Below are 15,030 nucleotides of genomic sequence, written 5' to 3' on the forward strand. Positions count from 1 at the left end.
TTCTTTTCTAAGACCAACCAGCCCGAGGTGAACTTGAGGCCAGGTAGTTCAATAAGGCACAGTCTGAGCAGTCGAAAGGAGCTCTGAAAAGTCGAGTATGGGGTAACCTTGACTCTGAGCGCAGGAATTAACACAGCCCCAGGAACTCGCTGCTGCTTGCTCAAAGAAAACTACAGTTGTCTGACCAGGCATGTGTGGGATGTCTTGCAAAAGGCCTGCCGAGGTGATCGTGTTTGTTTCCACTGCTTCACTTTGGAAATCACTGAATGCCATGACTCTTCTTGGTTTTGTTTTCTTTTTTTATCTATTTTATACTCCTCCACATAGTCTTCCTTTGCCCTTATGCAGAAGTCAGTTCAGTGGAAATACAGTTTATTCCCTGTATGAGGAAAGGCAGTGCTTCATTCTTTTTAATTTCTCTTAGGAATGCCATAAACTGTCAGTTTGGAGGATAGATAGTTAGAAATTGAGGGAATAAGGACCTTTTTTGTGCACGCAGTTCTCGTGGTTGCAGAACCATGGATGGCAAAAATCCACTTACCTTTGAGTCAAATTGTTTTAAGTCAAACTTTACCACAAGGGTTTGGGGGTTTTCACTCTGTGGGTGCCGGAGTTTTAGAGAAGCTCAAAAAGGACATTTTTCTGAGCAAAATAGATTCTCACTCAGCTGAGTTAGCTTTAACTTACACTCATTGGCAGTTTTATCTGGGGTATTTCTCCCAGAGGTAAACCTCTGCAATGACTGCTTGCAAGATCTTCAGTGATTTGGAAGTTTATGAACTATCCCATAGGTGATGCTGACTCATGCACTCAGTGTTTGAAGAAGTGACTGTTAATTCTGTGTTAGTTATTGACCATATTCTTAAAATACATTTGATAACCAGAAATGGTTCAGAAGAGCAGTTCCAAAGGATGGAAGATGTGCCATATAGCAGAGGATTTCTGTGGACTCCTCCACTTATTCAAGAGAAGGCTGAGTGATGGCCAGGTCGCAGTCCAGAAATCCCATGTCCAGTTGACGCACTCTCCTGTCTAGCACAAAGTGGTTGTGGATTGTTGCGATCAGAAATTACAACCGGCAGAGTTCACTGTTTCAATAGAGATCATCCATAAGTGTGCCAAAACCAAACAAACCAAACTTTCTACTGTCAGCTGCCTTGGCTGCCATTTAAAGTCATTACCAGTAGTCCAAGTCCTGGTGTGAACTGGTCAACTCCCCTCATCGCTTCAGAAGCTCACCCTGAAGTGTGGAAGTTGATGTGGCAATTCTTAATGTGGTCACCTCTACCCTAAACACGCCACGGGTCTTTCTGGTTTACATAGAATGTATTTTTTTTGATCTTGTAATTTTTTTGTTGTTTTCCTCTCCGTTTGGTGCACACGTTTCTTGAAATATGTGCCCAAAACTGGGTGCAACCCTCCAGCTCACATGTTAGCAATGCCGAGCAGAGTGGCAGGATGACCTCACGCGTCTTGCACAGCCATCCTGTTTCTAAAGCCCCGTGGGGTGTTAATTCTCAGTAGCGGTACGACACTGCTGATTCATGCTCATTTTCTGATCCATAACAACCACCAGATCCTCTGGGCAGAACTGCTGCTCACTTACCTCTTCCTCCTCTTCGCTGGTCACTGAAGCGTCCGGTTATTGTGTTTGCCCTCATGAATTGTATTTGATTTATTTTAAATTGTTTCTTATAATATGTAACCATGAGTGGGATTCTGGCTCTTTCCTTCAAGGTGCTTGCAGCCCTTCCCAGTTCTAGTGTTATTTGCTACGGCTTAAGGGTATTATCTCTTCCATCATTCAAGTCATTAATGGAAATTATTGTAATAATGCTAGACTGAGAACAGCTTTCTGCAGGATCTGGTTTGATACCTCCTTCCATTTTGATGAGGAATCATAGGTCGTTGTCTCTGTATGGGTTTTACATCCAGTTGTGCATCTGCCTGCAGTGGTTTCATCCAAATGAAGTCTATATAAAGTCTATAAATCTGTGAATTGAAAGTCTGCCCTGGTTTAGGAAACAAGGTTGAAAACCACCCTTTTCCACTCCGTAAAGACGTCCCTCTAAGTGTCAGCTTGTGTCCTTTTATGAGAATAAATGAACAGGTTTTATACAAGGCATATATTAAAAAAAATTAAAAAAATCAGCCTTTAAGATGTTTTTCATGAGCTGTCAAAGGGGAGTGTGTGAAGAGAGCCCTTAGACACACAGATCTCTGATGTGTTGAAATTAATTCTCTCCCCTTTTCCAGGTCCATCGTAATATCCTGGTGCGATGTAGCTGTGATGTGAACCCTTCATGTGCTCTGTGTGGCACTCGAAGCTCAACAACTCTGGAAATCCAGTATGACGCCCCTTTGCTGGAGCGCCTCTCCCAGCTGGACTCATGTATTCATCCTGTCCTGTCATTCCCAGATGGTAAGCACAGCACCCACGGGGGTATTGTCAAACTGGGTCCTAGACGGGTTACGGGGGATGCTTGGATGTGCTCTGGAGCCTGCTCCTCCGTCCTGGGCTTCCAGAGGAAGAGCAGATCTGCGTGGGTACGACCGAGCTCGTTAATCTGCAGGTATCTTCAGGAGCAAGAGCATTTATTGGAGCAGAAGGGTGCAGGAAAGTGTTGCACCTGAAGTCTGCTCTGAACGTGTGTTATGGGAACCTGACCTGGTGGGGAAACCGAGCAGTGCCTGGGAGTCTGTACTGGGACCTGGGTCTTTGGCTGGTGTCCGTGTGCCTATAAACCACTTGAGAAATATTTGCTTCTGCAGAGTTTATTCATCTGTATAAAATTATTTGTGGATTGGTTTAAGTCACAGGAAATTTTTTTTGACCTTGTATGGAATTGTAAATGATCTTCCATGGTTCAAAGGGTACAGTTAGAAGGGATGTTCCCGTTAAGACACTCGTTTCCCTGTTTTACTGTATCAGTGTTAATCATCATTAAGAGGAATAACTAACCAACCCTGACTGCGGGGTATTCACAGATTTCGTGTGCAGGGACTTTTCCCAAGGGAAAAGAAGTAGTTTCCAGAGTCTTTTGCTTCCAAATTAAATACAAGCCTGTTCTTTCACCAAAAACTGTTGACTTGCATGAGATTGGTGTCCATCTGTCATCCTTTTCCTCTGATCACAAAATACAGGGCCACAAATGATAGGAACTGGTACTTTTGTCAGGAGAGCCAGGCAGTAAATAGATGATAGCGGTTCCTTTCCTTGCATGGCTGGCGATGGTAATGCTAGGAGGAAGGTGTGTGTGTCCCTGCTTCTCGTGAGGATGGTCCAGGTTAAGACACTGGGCTAATGTGCGTGTTTGGGTTTAAATTCCAGCTTTGCACAGACTTTGTGCAACAGTAGGAAATGCACGGAGCGTCTGGGAACAATTAATCTGGCATCTTTCACTAGCACTATATTTAAAGCAGACTAAAATAGTAAATTGGTGCTATTTTTAAAAACTAAATCTCCACCCCCAAAGACACATCTCTGTTAAGGAATGCTAAAGTAACTGAACTCTCGAAGCAGAAATTTTATTTCCTGATTTCACAGCACTTGTAAGCCTCTGTCTATAGCGTTAAATCTAATACCCTAGAAGTGGTGAGAAAACCTGTTGTGTACTATTTGCAGCATGGCCACCAGGCAAATTACCTCGTCCAGTATTCACTTCCCAGTTCCTTCAGGTCAGCCGCAGCCGGCTCACGTGGTAAAAGATCCGTTCTGGCTGCATGAGATTAAAACCTTTGGGGTTTTTAAACTCTGTGGGGTAGAGCTTAACACACCTATACAGAAATACCAATTTCCCCCCCTCCCTTCCTCAGATTAACTTTGATTATTCACTAAGGCTTAATGTACTTTTGCTAGGGTTGCTTTTTGGGGATGGGGATATTTTTCTATCCAAACATAAAGCCAGGTCGTGTGCTCAGTTAGAGAAATCGCTCTGCCTGACGTCGTCAGTCGCACCGAGGTGTTTCACTGCCTGTGAGTATTCATCCAGGTTGCTGGTGGTGCTCCCCTAGGATTATTTTGGGGGCTCACCTTGAAAGCCAGCTGTCTGGGTCGATGGGCAGAGCCTCAGTTAAGACTTTCTGGAGGAGCCTGTGAGGTTGTTAGATGGAGCCTGGCCTGTGAGCATGTGCTGACTTTCACTTTGAGCCTGTCTCTCCGGGGCTGCGCTGGTGCCAGCAGCCGGGGATCTCCGGTGCAGTTTGCCAAGGGCAAAATCGCCAGGCACTGCAGGAGGAAAAAGATCGTTTATTCTTCTGGCAAGCAGGGGGCAGGCATTGCAGCTTTTAACCCGTTGCACTTGTGCTTCATAAGCACTTTGTCCCCTTCCTTTCAGGGTTTTTTTTTTGTGGGTTTTTTTTTTTTTTCTCTGGTTCATCTGATTTCTTGCTGGGAATTTTCAGATGATGTAATAACCTTGGTGGGAGGATGAGAGCCGGGGCGCTCGGGCTCCGTGTGGTTGCCATCTGCCGGTCCCCGGGAGGCCTGCACCGCTCGCCCGAGGAGGAGGAGTGACGGTGACACTTGCTGCGCGGACTCTGGTGCAACCCGTGCTGACAGCAGGGCAGTGGCAAACCGGCAAATAACTAATTTTCTGCTGACAACCGTTTCATCTTGCATCTTTCCTTCAACCTGTCCTCTCCTTCCACAGATGTGGGGGATGCTGGGACAGAGTGAATTTTGAGGAGAAAGCAAAAGATTAGCAAAGAGAAGAGACCGTTTTCCCAAAGTCACACCACCTCAGCACAGTGGTGCTGCAGCCTTGCTGGCAATGTCCTTAAAGGACCAGCTTGGTCCCTCTCTGTTCTTCGGGACATGTCTCCACAAACCAGTAGGGGTGGCCAAAGAGCTTCCTTAGCAAATGGATGGGGCTAAACCATCATAGAATGGTTTGGGTAACCAGGTCTCCCGTTTCCTTCCAGAGGGAGCCCACGTTTTCCCTCGTCTTCCTTTTATCACTAACATACCTATAGAAGCTTTTCTCGTTGTCCTTGGTGCCCCTGGCCAGATGTAATTCTATCAGGGCTTTAGCTTTCCTAACCTGATCCCTGGCTGCTCTGACATTTCTCTGTATTCCTCCCAAACTACCTGCCCTTGCTTCCAGCCTCTGTAGGCTTCCTTTTTGTATTTGAGTTTGCCCAGGAGCTCCTTGTTCATCCATGCAGGCCCCTGGGCATTTTTGCCTGACTTCCTCTTTGTTGGGATGCATCACTCCTGAGCTTGGAGGAGGTGACCCTGGAATACTAGCCAGCTGTCTTGGGCCCCTCTTCCCTCCAGGGCTTTGTCCCATGGCATCTACCAAGCAGGTCCCTGAAGAGGCCAAAATCTGGTCTCCTAAGTCCAGGGCATTGAGCTTGCTGTGCACCCTCCTCGCTGCCCTGAGGATCTTGAACTCCACCATTTTGTGATCGCTGCAGCCAAGGCTGCCCTTGAGCTTCACATCCCCTCCTTGTTGGTGAGAGCAAGGTCCGGCATGGCACCTCTCCTCCTTGGCTCCTCGATCACTTGGAGGAGGAAGTTATCAACGCCCTCCAGGAACTTCCTGGATTGCTTGTGCCCTGCTGTGTCGGCCCTCCAACAGATATCGGACTGGTTGAAGTCCCCCATGAGGGCCAGGGCTTGTGAACGTGAGGCTGCTCCTGTCTGTGTATAGAGGGCCTCATCTGCTCGGTCTCCCTGGTCAGGTGGCCTGTAGCAGACCCACTGTAACGTCCCCTGTCCCTGCGCTCCCTTTAATCCTGACCCATAAGCTCTCGGTCGGCTCCTTGCCCAGAGGAACCGGAGCTTTCCCCATCAAGGTACGTGAAATGCAGCTGTCCTGGCTTTTCCCTGAGAGTCAGGTTCCCCCATTAATCACAGCCGACTCCAGCCCGCTCTGCCAGCCCTCTCCGTCCTGTGTGCCTGCCTGGATCTGCTGGGGCTTTCCAGTCCCTGGAGCTGGTGGGGAAATACTGGGCAGGCGTTCAGATATCAGCTGTTGAGACTACCAGCAGGGCTGGAATCTCTGCCACTTGCCCTCTGAGATTATCTAGATGCAGTTTCTAAATCCCATGGCAGCTCCTAACTGCCTCCACGTCCCCTCTGCAGGCACAGAGTGAGGAGCTTTATTCCTTGTGCAGGGCCTGGGAAGGTTCATCTCTGCTCAGGGTTGCTTCAAAGTCCCTGTGAAAATGTCTTGTGAGCTTGAGAGATGTGGGGGGAGGGATGTTTGTGCTACTGATGCTCATCTTAGTGCTTTCAACTCCTAGTTGAGGCAGCGTGAGCTTGCAGCAGGCTGCGTGTCCTGCAGGCGACGCTCTGCTGGTCTGTACTGGGAGAGGAGAGCAGATGGGTGGCAAACCACAAGTGCTGGTGTATAATGATCTTACAGGTGTAGTTGGAGAAGATATAAATTTATGTCTCGGTAGTTCTCCTGATAACCCTAAAGGTTTTAATGCTTTTCCAAACTAGGATTTTGGCCCTCAGGCATATAAAAGAGAGCTGGGTCTTGGAGGAGCCTTAGGCAGCAGTATTTGGTGATCAGGTCTGAAGTTTGAAGCTGTAAGTACGAGAGGAAGGCTTATTTCTGGGACTCTGAGGCTGGTAGTCCAGTTAACGGTTGAGGTTTTTTTTATAGTCTACCCTATAGCTTAGCCTATCTGCAGAAGAAATATGCTGAATAATCTCACTAGCATTCTATTTTTTGTCTAAGGTCAGGAGCGCACGTGTGCATGGGCTTTGGGAGAAACAAAGCTTGAGGAATGTGGGCAGAAGCAGCGTCTGCCGAATTCCACAGCAGTACAGCACCGCACGTGCTCGTTGTGAGGCAGCAGGATGAAATAGGGACAGGTACTCTGGCTTACCGTGACCTGTGGCATGCACAGAGACTTCAGGCTCGAAATGCATCGGTTACCCAGATGATTACCTGTGAGTTTGCCTGCTCGCAGGTGCCTGGGGAGCTCCTGGCGAGCAGCAGTACTTCTGCTCCTGGAGCCTCTGAAGTGCGCTCACTTAGCACAGCTTTCGTTAGATGATTGAGATGCCACATCAGGCAGATTAACGTCATACAATGCTTGGTTGGCTTTTGGCTTGACCTGAAATTGAGGATTTAAGCTGAATTTCTCTCTTCCAGCCCGTACCACTGTAGATTTGATGTGCTGAGATATCTCGGATTCTTAGAAGTCAAATCTGCGATAGCAGAATTGAGCGTGGCGGTACATGAGATAACTTCAGTGGTAAAGATGCGTGGTTTTTCTGACAAAGGCTTCCTTCTCCTGCCAGGATATACTTGGGCTGTGAATACTGTAGGAATGGGCTTCTCTCAAAGAGCTTCAGATTAGAAATGTTGGGTCCTAACACCGCAGGTCCTCCCTGAATGCGAGGAAGGCTTTTAAAAGCCTGGCTTTTACAGTCAGTGCCTGTGTATTTGTTGAGGGCTGTTCTTATCGGGGGACTAGGGGAGGATTATGGTACCGCAGCTTTCTGGTGCATAATTGAGTTAAATGCCGTGTCTTGTATTCCTCTGCAGATGTGCCGACAAGCCTGCACTTCCAGAGCATGTTGAAATCTCAGTGGCAGAACAAACCCTATGAGAAAATCAAACCTCCCAAAAAGCTCTCGCTTAAGCACAGAGCCCCCATGCCTACCAGCAGCCTGTCTGACCCTGCTCGCAAGGACCGCCACAAGCTGGTGAATTCCTTCTTCACTGCAGCCAGTAAGTGTCCTCCCCGCCTCCGCCGCGTGCAGAAACATTGCCCGGTCCTGTACCCGACAGCCGTGCAGTCTGGGAGGAGAGAGGAGGAGGAGGATACCCTTCAAATTAAGCTCTCGGGGATGAGGCCGTGGTATCGCAGGCCAGGGCTGAAAGTGAAGTGTGTGCAGGTTGTGAAGTTCAGGCTGGTCTCGGTTCGTAGGGACCTCTTCTTACTCGGTCTGAGGCTGTGCTCACGCTGGCACGGGCAGTGCTACAGCTCCTCCTGCTCTGAGCACATGTCTCCAGCGCCCTGATGGTGTTGAGCCCGACCTGTCTGGATTTACGGAGCTGGTCAACTCTGCCAGAGTCTCCCGTGCCAACAGAAAGAGAGGTGAAAACAGGCGTTTCATAGCTCTTTCTCTGTTCCCCTCCTCAGAGCGCTCACATCAAAAAATCCAACCAGACAAGGCACACAGGCCGCCTTTAGACGATTTTACGGCCGTGTCCAAGGCCGAGAGAGCGCCAGAGCGCTCGCTTGTCCAGCCTCCTGCCTATGACAAAAAGCGATTGCGAGACTGCTCGTCTGAGAGGAGTGAAGGTAGGCTCCCACGGCCAGGTCTCTCGGGGGGAGCTTGGGCTTTGCTGCATATCCAGCCTCTCTCCGCCTCCAGCCTCGGAGAAGGGGGAACGCACCGCTTCTGGGCCTTGTCACCACCGCAGCAACGTCTCGTGTGCTCTAACTGCTTCTTCCCCCAGGGCCTCTCGAGCTGGCAGCCACCGTCAGAAGGTGCTTCTCTTTCACGCAAAGTGCTCCTCGGCACTGGCCGTTTCTGGTGCACGTGGTCCTTTTCTGTCCACCACCACCAACCAGCCCCTTGGTTTGTTTTATTAATGTCGTTCTTCGTTTTCTCCCACCTCCCTTGTGTAGTGTTGAAGCATCATACGGACGTCGGTGGCCCAAGCTACTTGTCAGCAGCTGCGACCCCCACACCTCACAGCCCCATAGCACGACAACTGTCCACCTCCTCAGAAGGCTCCGCTCCTGCCAGCACGAGTTCACAGGGCACCTCCAGCACAGCCGTAAGTATTTAGTGCCTTTCTGGAGAGGTTTCTGAGCTCTGCTCCACCATGGGATCTCAGTTTTCCAGCAGTTCACACATCTCGGGCATGAGAGCGGTCAGTATTTCTCTTACCACACTGGACCCATTGGTTCAGCAGATGGTAGGAGTGCTGGTCCTCTGTTTTACTCTGACTTTGGGTCTGCTGGGGTTCCTGGGTTGATGTTGGCTGTGCAGAGAGCCAGTCAGCTGCATTTCAGGTTCAGTGTCAGCTCAGTAACTGCTGATCAATGTTCCTGTTGTCATCAGTCCCCTGGCTTTGCTGCACGTCCAGGTTTTGGTTTCTGAAGTTGTCTGGGGATGCCAGGAAGAGGAATAGGAGAGCTGAGCACCAGCAGCGCTGCTTCCACTGAGAGAGCTTTCCCTTTGTGGCCTCAGTGGCACTGGGCTGTAGGGCTGAGTCACAGGGCAGTGCTACCCCAGTGGTGGTTGAGATCCTAACTTTCACCTATACACAAGCTTCAGCAGTTGCTGAAACCATAACTGTCTTCTGATATGTGCTCAGCCTCCCAAAATGCTAAAGATGACAGGATTTGGGACCTTTATGAAGCTGTGTCTAAAATCCATCAGTGAGCAGGACTGTAACTCCCTCCCACTGTGCTCTGGGACAGAGGGATGACACAACTCCTCTGCCAGACGTCATCCATCCTCCCAGCGTCTGACCCTTGATTAAAGGACTGAATTCTGCTGAACTCCCCATGAAGAACCTGGTCTCTGGCCTCTGTTGGTATTTTGTGTGGCAGCCTAAGCTGGATGTGACCCAGGGATAACGGAGCAGGTCTCCTCAAACCCTGATAGTGAAACCAGGGTGATTAGAGGCATCTGTCCATGGCAGAGCTGAGGGCACCACTTCTAGCTCAACCTTGAGGGCCCTTGTCCTTGCTCCAGGCTTGTTGCTCTGGGGCTGCCAGGTCCTAGCTGGGTTCCTTCACTGTGGAGTTTGCTGTTCCATCATCAGCTGTGACATCAGTGAAAGCACCCTGTTGATGACACAGGGTACCTGAAGAACCCAGCAAGCAGTGGTAGTTTGGGTTGAGTGTACTAGGTGTTTTGGAGAAAAGGACTGCTCTTCTCAGCACCTGTAGCCTGTCAAGATGACATTTCCTTGTGCTTCACACACATATCTTGGTCTTCTCTTGCTGCTTTTTCTGCTGCTCTTTCACAAGCTTGTTCAGAAAAGCAAGATGAGGTGTCTTCCCTTCAGTGCCTTGAGTCCTGCAAGAGCGTTGTGGGTGCTGGGCTCAAGGGTCTGGGTCTGAGCATCCCAATCTGGTGCAGGTTTGCATCTGCTCCCCAACCGGTGGGTCAAGCCTCGCTGTTGACAGTGACACGTTGGGATTTCCTTGCCGCCATGGCAATAGTTGCCCACCCACTCCATTCTCACCCAGCTTCACGCCAGTCCTGGGGTTTGGCCGTGGCAGGTCCCTGGCAGTTGGGTTCCTGCGTGTTTTTACACTAAAAGCTGTGGGGATCAAAGGAGTCGGAGAACATGGTAAGTTGCAGGTGACTCCATTAGGAAGACGGACCATTCGCGTATCGAGCTGATCCATGAGGATTCATGTCACTGTACTGGCAGTGCTGCTATCACAGGTTTGGGGGAGGTTTTTGGATAGACAGATGATTGGAGAGCACCCAGCGTTCGACCAGGTTTAGATAGATACGTGTGCAGCTTATTTCTGTTGTAGAAAATCTGTTCCAGTCAAAAGCGCAATACAGATGGAAGCTGTTCGGCTCTTGGTCCAGCTGTCATAACCCGAGATGATCTCCTGACTGCTTCACGTTCCTCCTCTGTCACAGTGTCACCTGCGGTGGGTCCAGACCCCTGCAGGGACACGAGCAGGGGGACTCTTTCCAAACGGGGTGGTTCTTCCCTTGTCCCTTATGGTCTCCCCCCTTGCTTTATGTTGACAGTAGGGAATTGGATTATATGGGAGACTTTTCTTCTTGCTGGGTCAGTTTTTCAGCCGGATCAATCCCCTGATCCACCTGGCTGTGCGGAGGCTGGTGCCAGCGTGGAGATGGTAGCTCAGCAGCCCTTGCCCACCTTGCTTCAGTGCCTGCAGGACCGCCACAGGCCTTGCCCTTGTTTGTACCTTCCAAGCTAAGGATTTTTGGCTGGGAAGAGGAATTCCAGCAAGCAGAACTCCATTCTGATGCAAATCACTGTTGGTTCTGGAGGCTCTATATAGGTCATACAAGGCCATTTCATATGCGGCCACATCCTTTTTCCATCAGTGATTTAACATGACAAAACCTGCAGCCCTTTCTCATGTGGTTCTTATCTTCATGTTACAGCAGCCAAGGAGGAGGAGAGGCGAAAGTTCATTCGATATTAACAACATTGTCATCCCGATGTCCGTTGCTGCGACGACTCGTGTGGAGAAACTGCAGTACAAGGAGATCCTCACACCCAGGTACGTGGATCCCCCGCTCCCACGGGGTTGTCACGTCCCAGGCTTTTACTGTGCAGCTCTCCTGTCACAAGTTCAGCCCTGGCCTAGGGCTTTGCTCCCAGTGGCTGCTAATGCTGGTGAGGAAAAGAGGCTTTCTTCTTCCTTGAAAGTAGGAGCAAGTTTGGAAAACTTCTGGTCACTTCATTGATGGAGATTTGCTGAGTTAGGGAATATGTTGTCCAAGTGTCCCTCGCGTGTGGGGACAGCTGCCCTGCTCAGGTCTCCGTGCAATCTAAAGTCATCCTGGTTGTCCTCTGTCCTGCTGCAAAGCCGCTGAGTGTGTTGAGCCAAAGGTCCTGGTGGTTTCCCAGCTCTGCACGTGGCCGGGCTTGGGTGGTGGGTGCCTGGGCTGGGTTGACGCTGCGGGGCAGGAGGGCCGCTGCCTCAGGTCGCCCTGGGCAGTGGTGGGAATCAGAAGTTTTCTCCGCTCGAGCTGAGCTGTGGGCCCTTGTTTGGACGTTTGGGGACGGACGCTGTGGATGAGAGAGATCGGTTGCTGTTTTTCACACCTGAGTGCTCGATAGGAGTGTGCCAACTTCCTGCAGCACTGGTGCAGCTTCTTCATCCAAACTGCCCGGTTTCCAGTCTTCCTTTTCTTTCCCAGTTTTCCAGGTCTCTGTCCCAACTTACCTCTTTCTTCCTCCTGGTCCTACATGCCCTTCCCAGGCCCTGTCAGAGCGGGGCAGGGACGAAGCCTGTTGCTGAGCCAGAGGAAGAGGAGGAAATGCTGCAGCATCTGCTCTGCTTCCTCTGCCCTCGGCAGGCTTCAGCCGCGCCGCCGGACCAGCGCCAGGAGCTGGGCAGGGAGGCAGAAGGGACGGGCCGCAGCGGGAGGACGCCGGTAGCTTCGCTCTCCGGTCCTGACCCTCCCAGCGTGGAAGGACGTGTCCTGCCCTCACGCTCAGTGGGTGCGAACCCGCTGCAAAACCATGTGCTCAAAATGGAGCAGGCTGCCAGGAGAAGGGGAGAAACCCTTGTCTGATAGCCCAGGAGGGATTTTGGTAGAGAAATGTGGCCACTTGGCTTAAACCTGAGTTTTTATACCTAAGTATGTTGCTCATCGTGGCAGGCTTATCTTTTTTCTTTCCCAAAAGACAGGGCGCGCAGGGCATGCGCTGCTGTGCTTGGCTGTGCCGGTCTTTGACTCCCCTCCAATGTTGTGTCTTGCAGCTGGCGCGAAGTGGATATCAGCGCTCTGAAAGCGAACCCTGATGAAGACAACGAGGAGGTAAGAAGAGTTTTATCTCTGAGTTAACGCAGGATGGGGTTCGTAGCGGCTGAACAGCGTCCACTGAGGACACCGGAAGGGAGTGGACACAGGGACCTCAGCAGGGAGGTGTGGACTCTCTTCCTTTTTTTTTTTTTTTTTTTTTTTTTTTTTGCAACAAAATGGCACAATTGGCCTTGCAGAAACCAGCCTGGTGTTGGTTCCTTTTCAGGAAAGGCATGATAAGGCAGAGGTTGGGTTAACTGCCTGGGTACAGCTGAATCTGAGGTCTGATTGCTGTCAGGAGACCTCTCTGGGCAGCAATCTTTTTATGGAATAGTCTAATCAAAAATCATGACCGGTCACGCTGCTGTAGTTATTATTTTAGCTAAACTGATAATGATGGTATTTCCTTAAACCTCTGTTTGAGAGCTTTCAGTCTGGGATAATTCCTTTGGCTTTTTAGGTTTTAATTTCTTCCTAAGTAATGCAGACTGAGTTTAACAAGGTGCTCTAGCGCTCATTGATCAACGTCTGCCTCCCTCCAGACATAAACATTTACTTAAATGCACTCTGTAGCTGATGCTGGAGATGCGTATTTAATATAAGAAAGCTCTGACTGAGCCCTGTACCCTTCCTTTTCCAGATCGAGGACTTGTCGGATTCGGCCTTCGCTGCTCGGCACGGCAAGTGTGAAGAGATGGAGCGGGCCCGGTGGCTGTGGAGCACGAGCATGCCCCCGCAGCGGCGGGGCAGCAGGTACGGCTGCCGGCACGGTCCCTCGGCGCTGGCAGGGGCTGCCCCGGCGCACCCACAGCACTCGCGTGCAGAGAGGATGCAAAGAGGACGCAGCGGGTTTCTCTTGGCCCATGTGTCGTTCCCGGCAGAGGGGGATGCTCTTGGAGCAGGGTGTGGAGGCTTTATTAGATTGGCTGATGTGTGGAAGTGGTAGAAAGTTTGTGCTGGTGCTGGAAAGTTTGATCACCATTCATGAGAGCAGCTTGAGGAGCCCTTGTAGGAGCAGGGCATAGCCTGCTTAGGCGGGGGGCTTGGCGACCAGTTAAGTCATGGACAACCAACTCTTGCACCCTCTGTTTGGATTCTGCTTTCTCAAGCCCTTTGACCGCTCTGGAAGCGTGGAGGTTGGCGCGCCGCTTGGGAGTCCAGAGGAAAGCAAAAGGGCTGAGCTGGGCATCCTTCGTGCAGGAACAAGGAACGGTGGTGGTTCTCAGTGTTACGCTGTCGCATCTCTGCTCGATTGCTTCAGCAGTGCCGTTTCTCTGCTCTGTTTATATACGTGTCCTTACCTTCCTCTGATCGCTTGACGTTTGATTCCCTTTCTGCACATCTTTTTGTGAGTGGGTGTCTAAAACCACACACGGTTTCCAGCTGTTGATCTCATCATAAATCTGCATAAGGAGAGATTCGCTCTTCTCTGTTTGATTTCCGATGCTTTGTTTGGTTTTGAACCACCATGCTCTTGGGCAGAAGCGTGTACTGAACTACAGCTGCATGCAAACATGCACCCAGTCGTCTTAGTCTGATTGTGGTTTCAGTTTAGCCCTGTCAGGTGCGTGCGATTGTGCAAGGTTGTTTCTGCAAGAACTTCTGCAAATGCAAAGGCAGCGTTTGTCAAATTCCACTTGTGCTGCTGCCACCTCGTTTCATCTGCAGCTGCATTTCCCGGTGCTGGTGGAGTGCGGGACATTTTGGTGTTTGCGGACTTCTTCAGCCAATTTCTCACATCCAATAGCACTTCACCATAACTTTGTTTCTCTAAAGACCCTCTTGTAAGGACGTTGGTGAAAGGTGCTGTGTTGAGGTCCTGGCTTGGTCGTTGAGGTGAATTCAGACTTCATCTCACAGGTTTAGAAATGCTGGTGGGAAGGACTTCCAGAGGTCTCCGGTCCAGCCTCCTCCAGGACCGCTGCCAGCAGAAGACCAGGTTGGCCACGGCTTTATCCAGCCATGGCGTGACCACTTCCAAGGGTGGAGATTCCCCAGCGCTGGGGCCAGCGTTCCCAGTGCAGCTCCCCAGCAGGGAGAGCTGGGAATGTAAGTGTCCCTGCTCTGCTGGCCACGTTCCTCAGCGCAACCCAGGATGTGGTTTGCTGTGTTTGAGCTGCGAGCGACTTGGCCCCGTTCAACTTGCAGCCGCCACATCCCGAGCTCCTCCGCAGTGGGGTCCTTGCTCGTCCTTCAGCTCCCAGCCTGGGCTGATGCAGGGGTTGTCCTCTGCAGCTGCTTTAGTCTTTCTTTGGAAATGGTTGGAGCCACTCGTGGCCTGGTAGCTCCTTGTCACCGTGGTTCAGCCAGTACCTTGCTCCTTGCCTGTGGAGTACCCGGGCCAGGTAATAACCAGTAAACACTGGGGTAAACTCACTTAGTTTCCCTTAAACGTCATTCTCTTTGTGACCTGCCCAGCAGATCTGCTGGGCATCTCGTGGTCTTTCTGCCTCACGTATGTAACAGGTTGGTTTGTTTTTTCCTGTAGCGGCTGTTAAATTGCATCTTGACTGAGCACATGGACTCCGCCTAGCTTGCTGCAGGTGTAGCTGTTTCATTACTCTAATTGGGGC

The 15,030-nt window shown here is 50.6% G+C and overlaps 1 protein-coding gene across 5 annotated transcripts in view; it reads left to right on the forward strand.

The window, feature by feature from the left end:
* KANSL1 (KAT8 regulatory NSL complex subunit 1) overlaps nucleotides 1-15,030 on the forward strand; it is a 100,736-nt gene that overhangs the window by 82,152 nt on the left and 3,554 nt on the right. For 3 of the 5 annotated variants that reach the window (XM_054801177.1, XM_054801176.1, XM_054801178.1), the window contains 7 exons: nucleotides 2,257-2,422; nucleotides 7,509-7,694; nucleotides 8,110-8,271; nucleotides 8,602-8,753; nucleotides 11,087-11,205; nucleotides 12,415-12,472; nucleotides 13,098-13,210. In XM_054801177.1, coding sequence (XP_054657152.1) covers nucleotides 2,257-2,422; nucleotides 7,509-7,694; nucleotides 8,110-8,271; nucleotides 8,602-8,753; nucleotides 11,087-11,205; nucleotides 12,415-12,472; nucleotides 13,098-13,210 — 956 coding nt within the window. The remainder of the gene's footprint in view (nucleotides 1-2,256; nucleotides 2,423-7,508; nucleotides 7,695-8,109; nucleotides 8,272-8,601; nucleotides 8,754-11,086; nucleotides 11,206-12,414; nucleotides 12,473-13,097; nucleotides 13,211-15,030) is intronic. The other 2 variants (XM_054801179.1, XM_054801180.1) reach the window with 1 other exon arrangement.

Source organism: Grus americana, chromosome 22, assembly GCF_028858705.1.
Source record: "Grus americana isolate bGruAme1 chromosome 22, bGruAme1.mat, whole genome shotgun sequence".
Taxonomy (NCBI): domain Eukaryota; kingdom Metazoa; phylum Chordata; class Aves; order Gruiformes; family Gruidae; genus Grus; species Grus americana.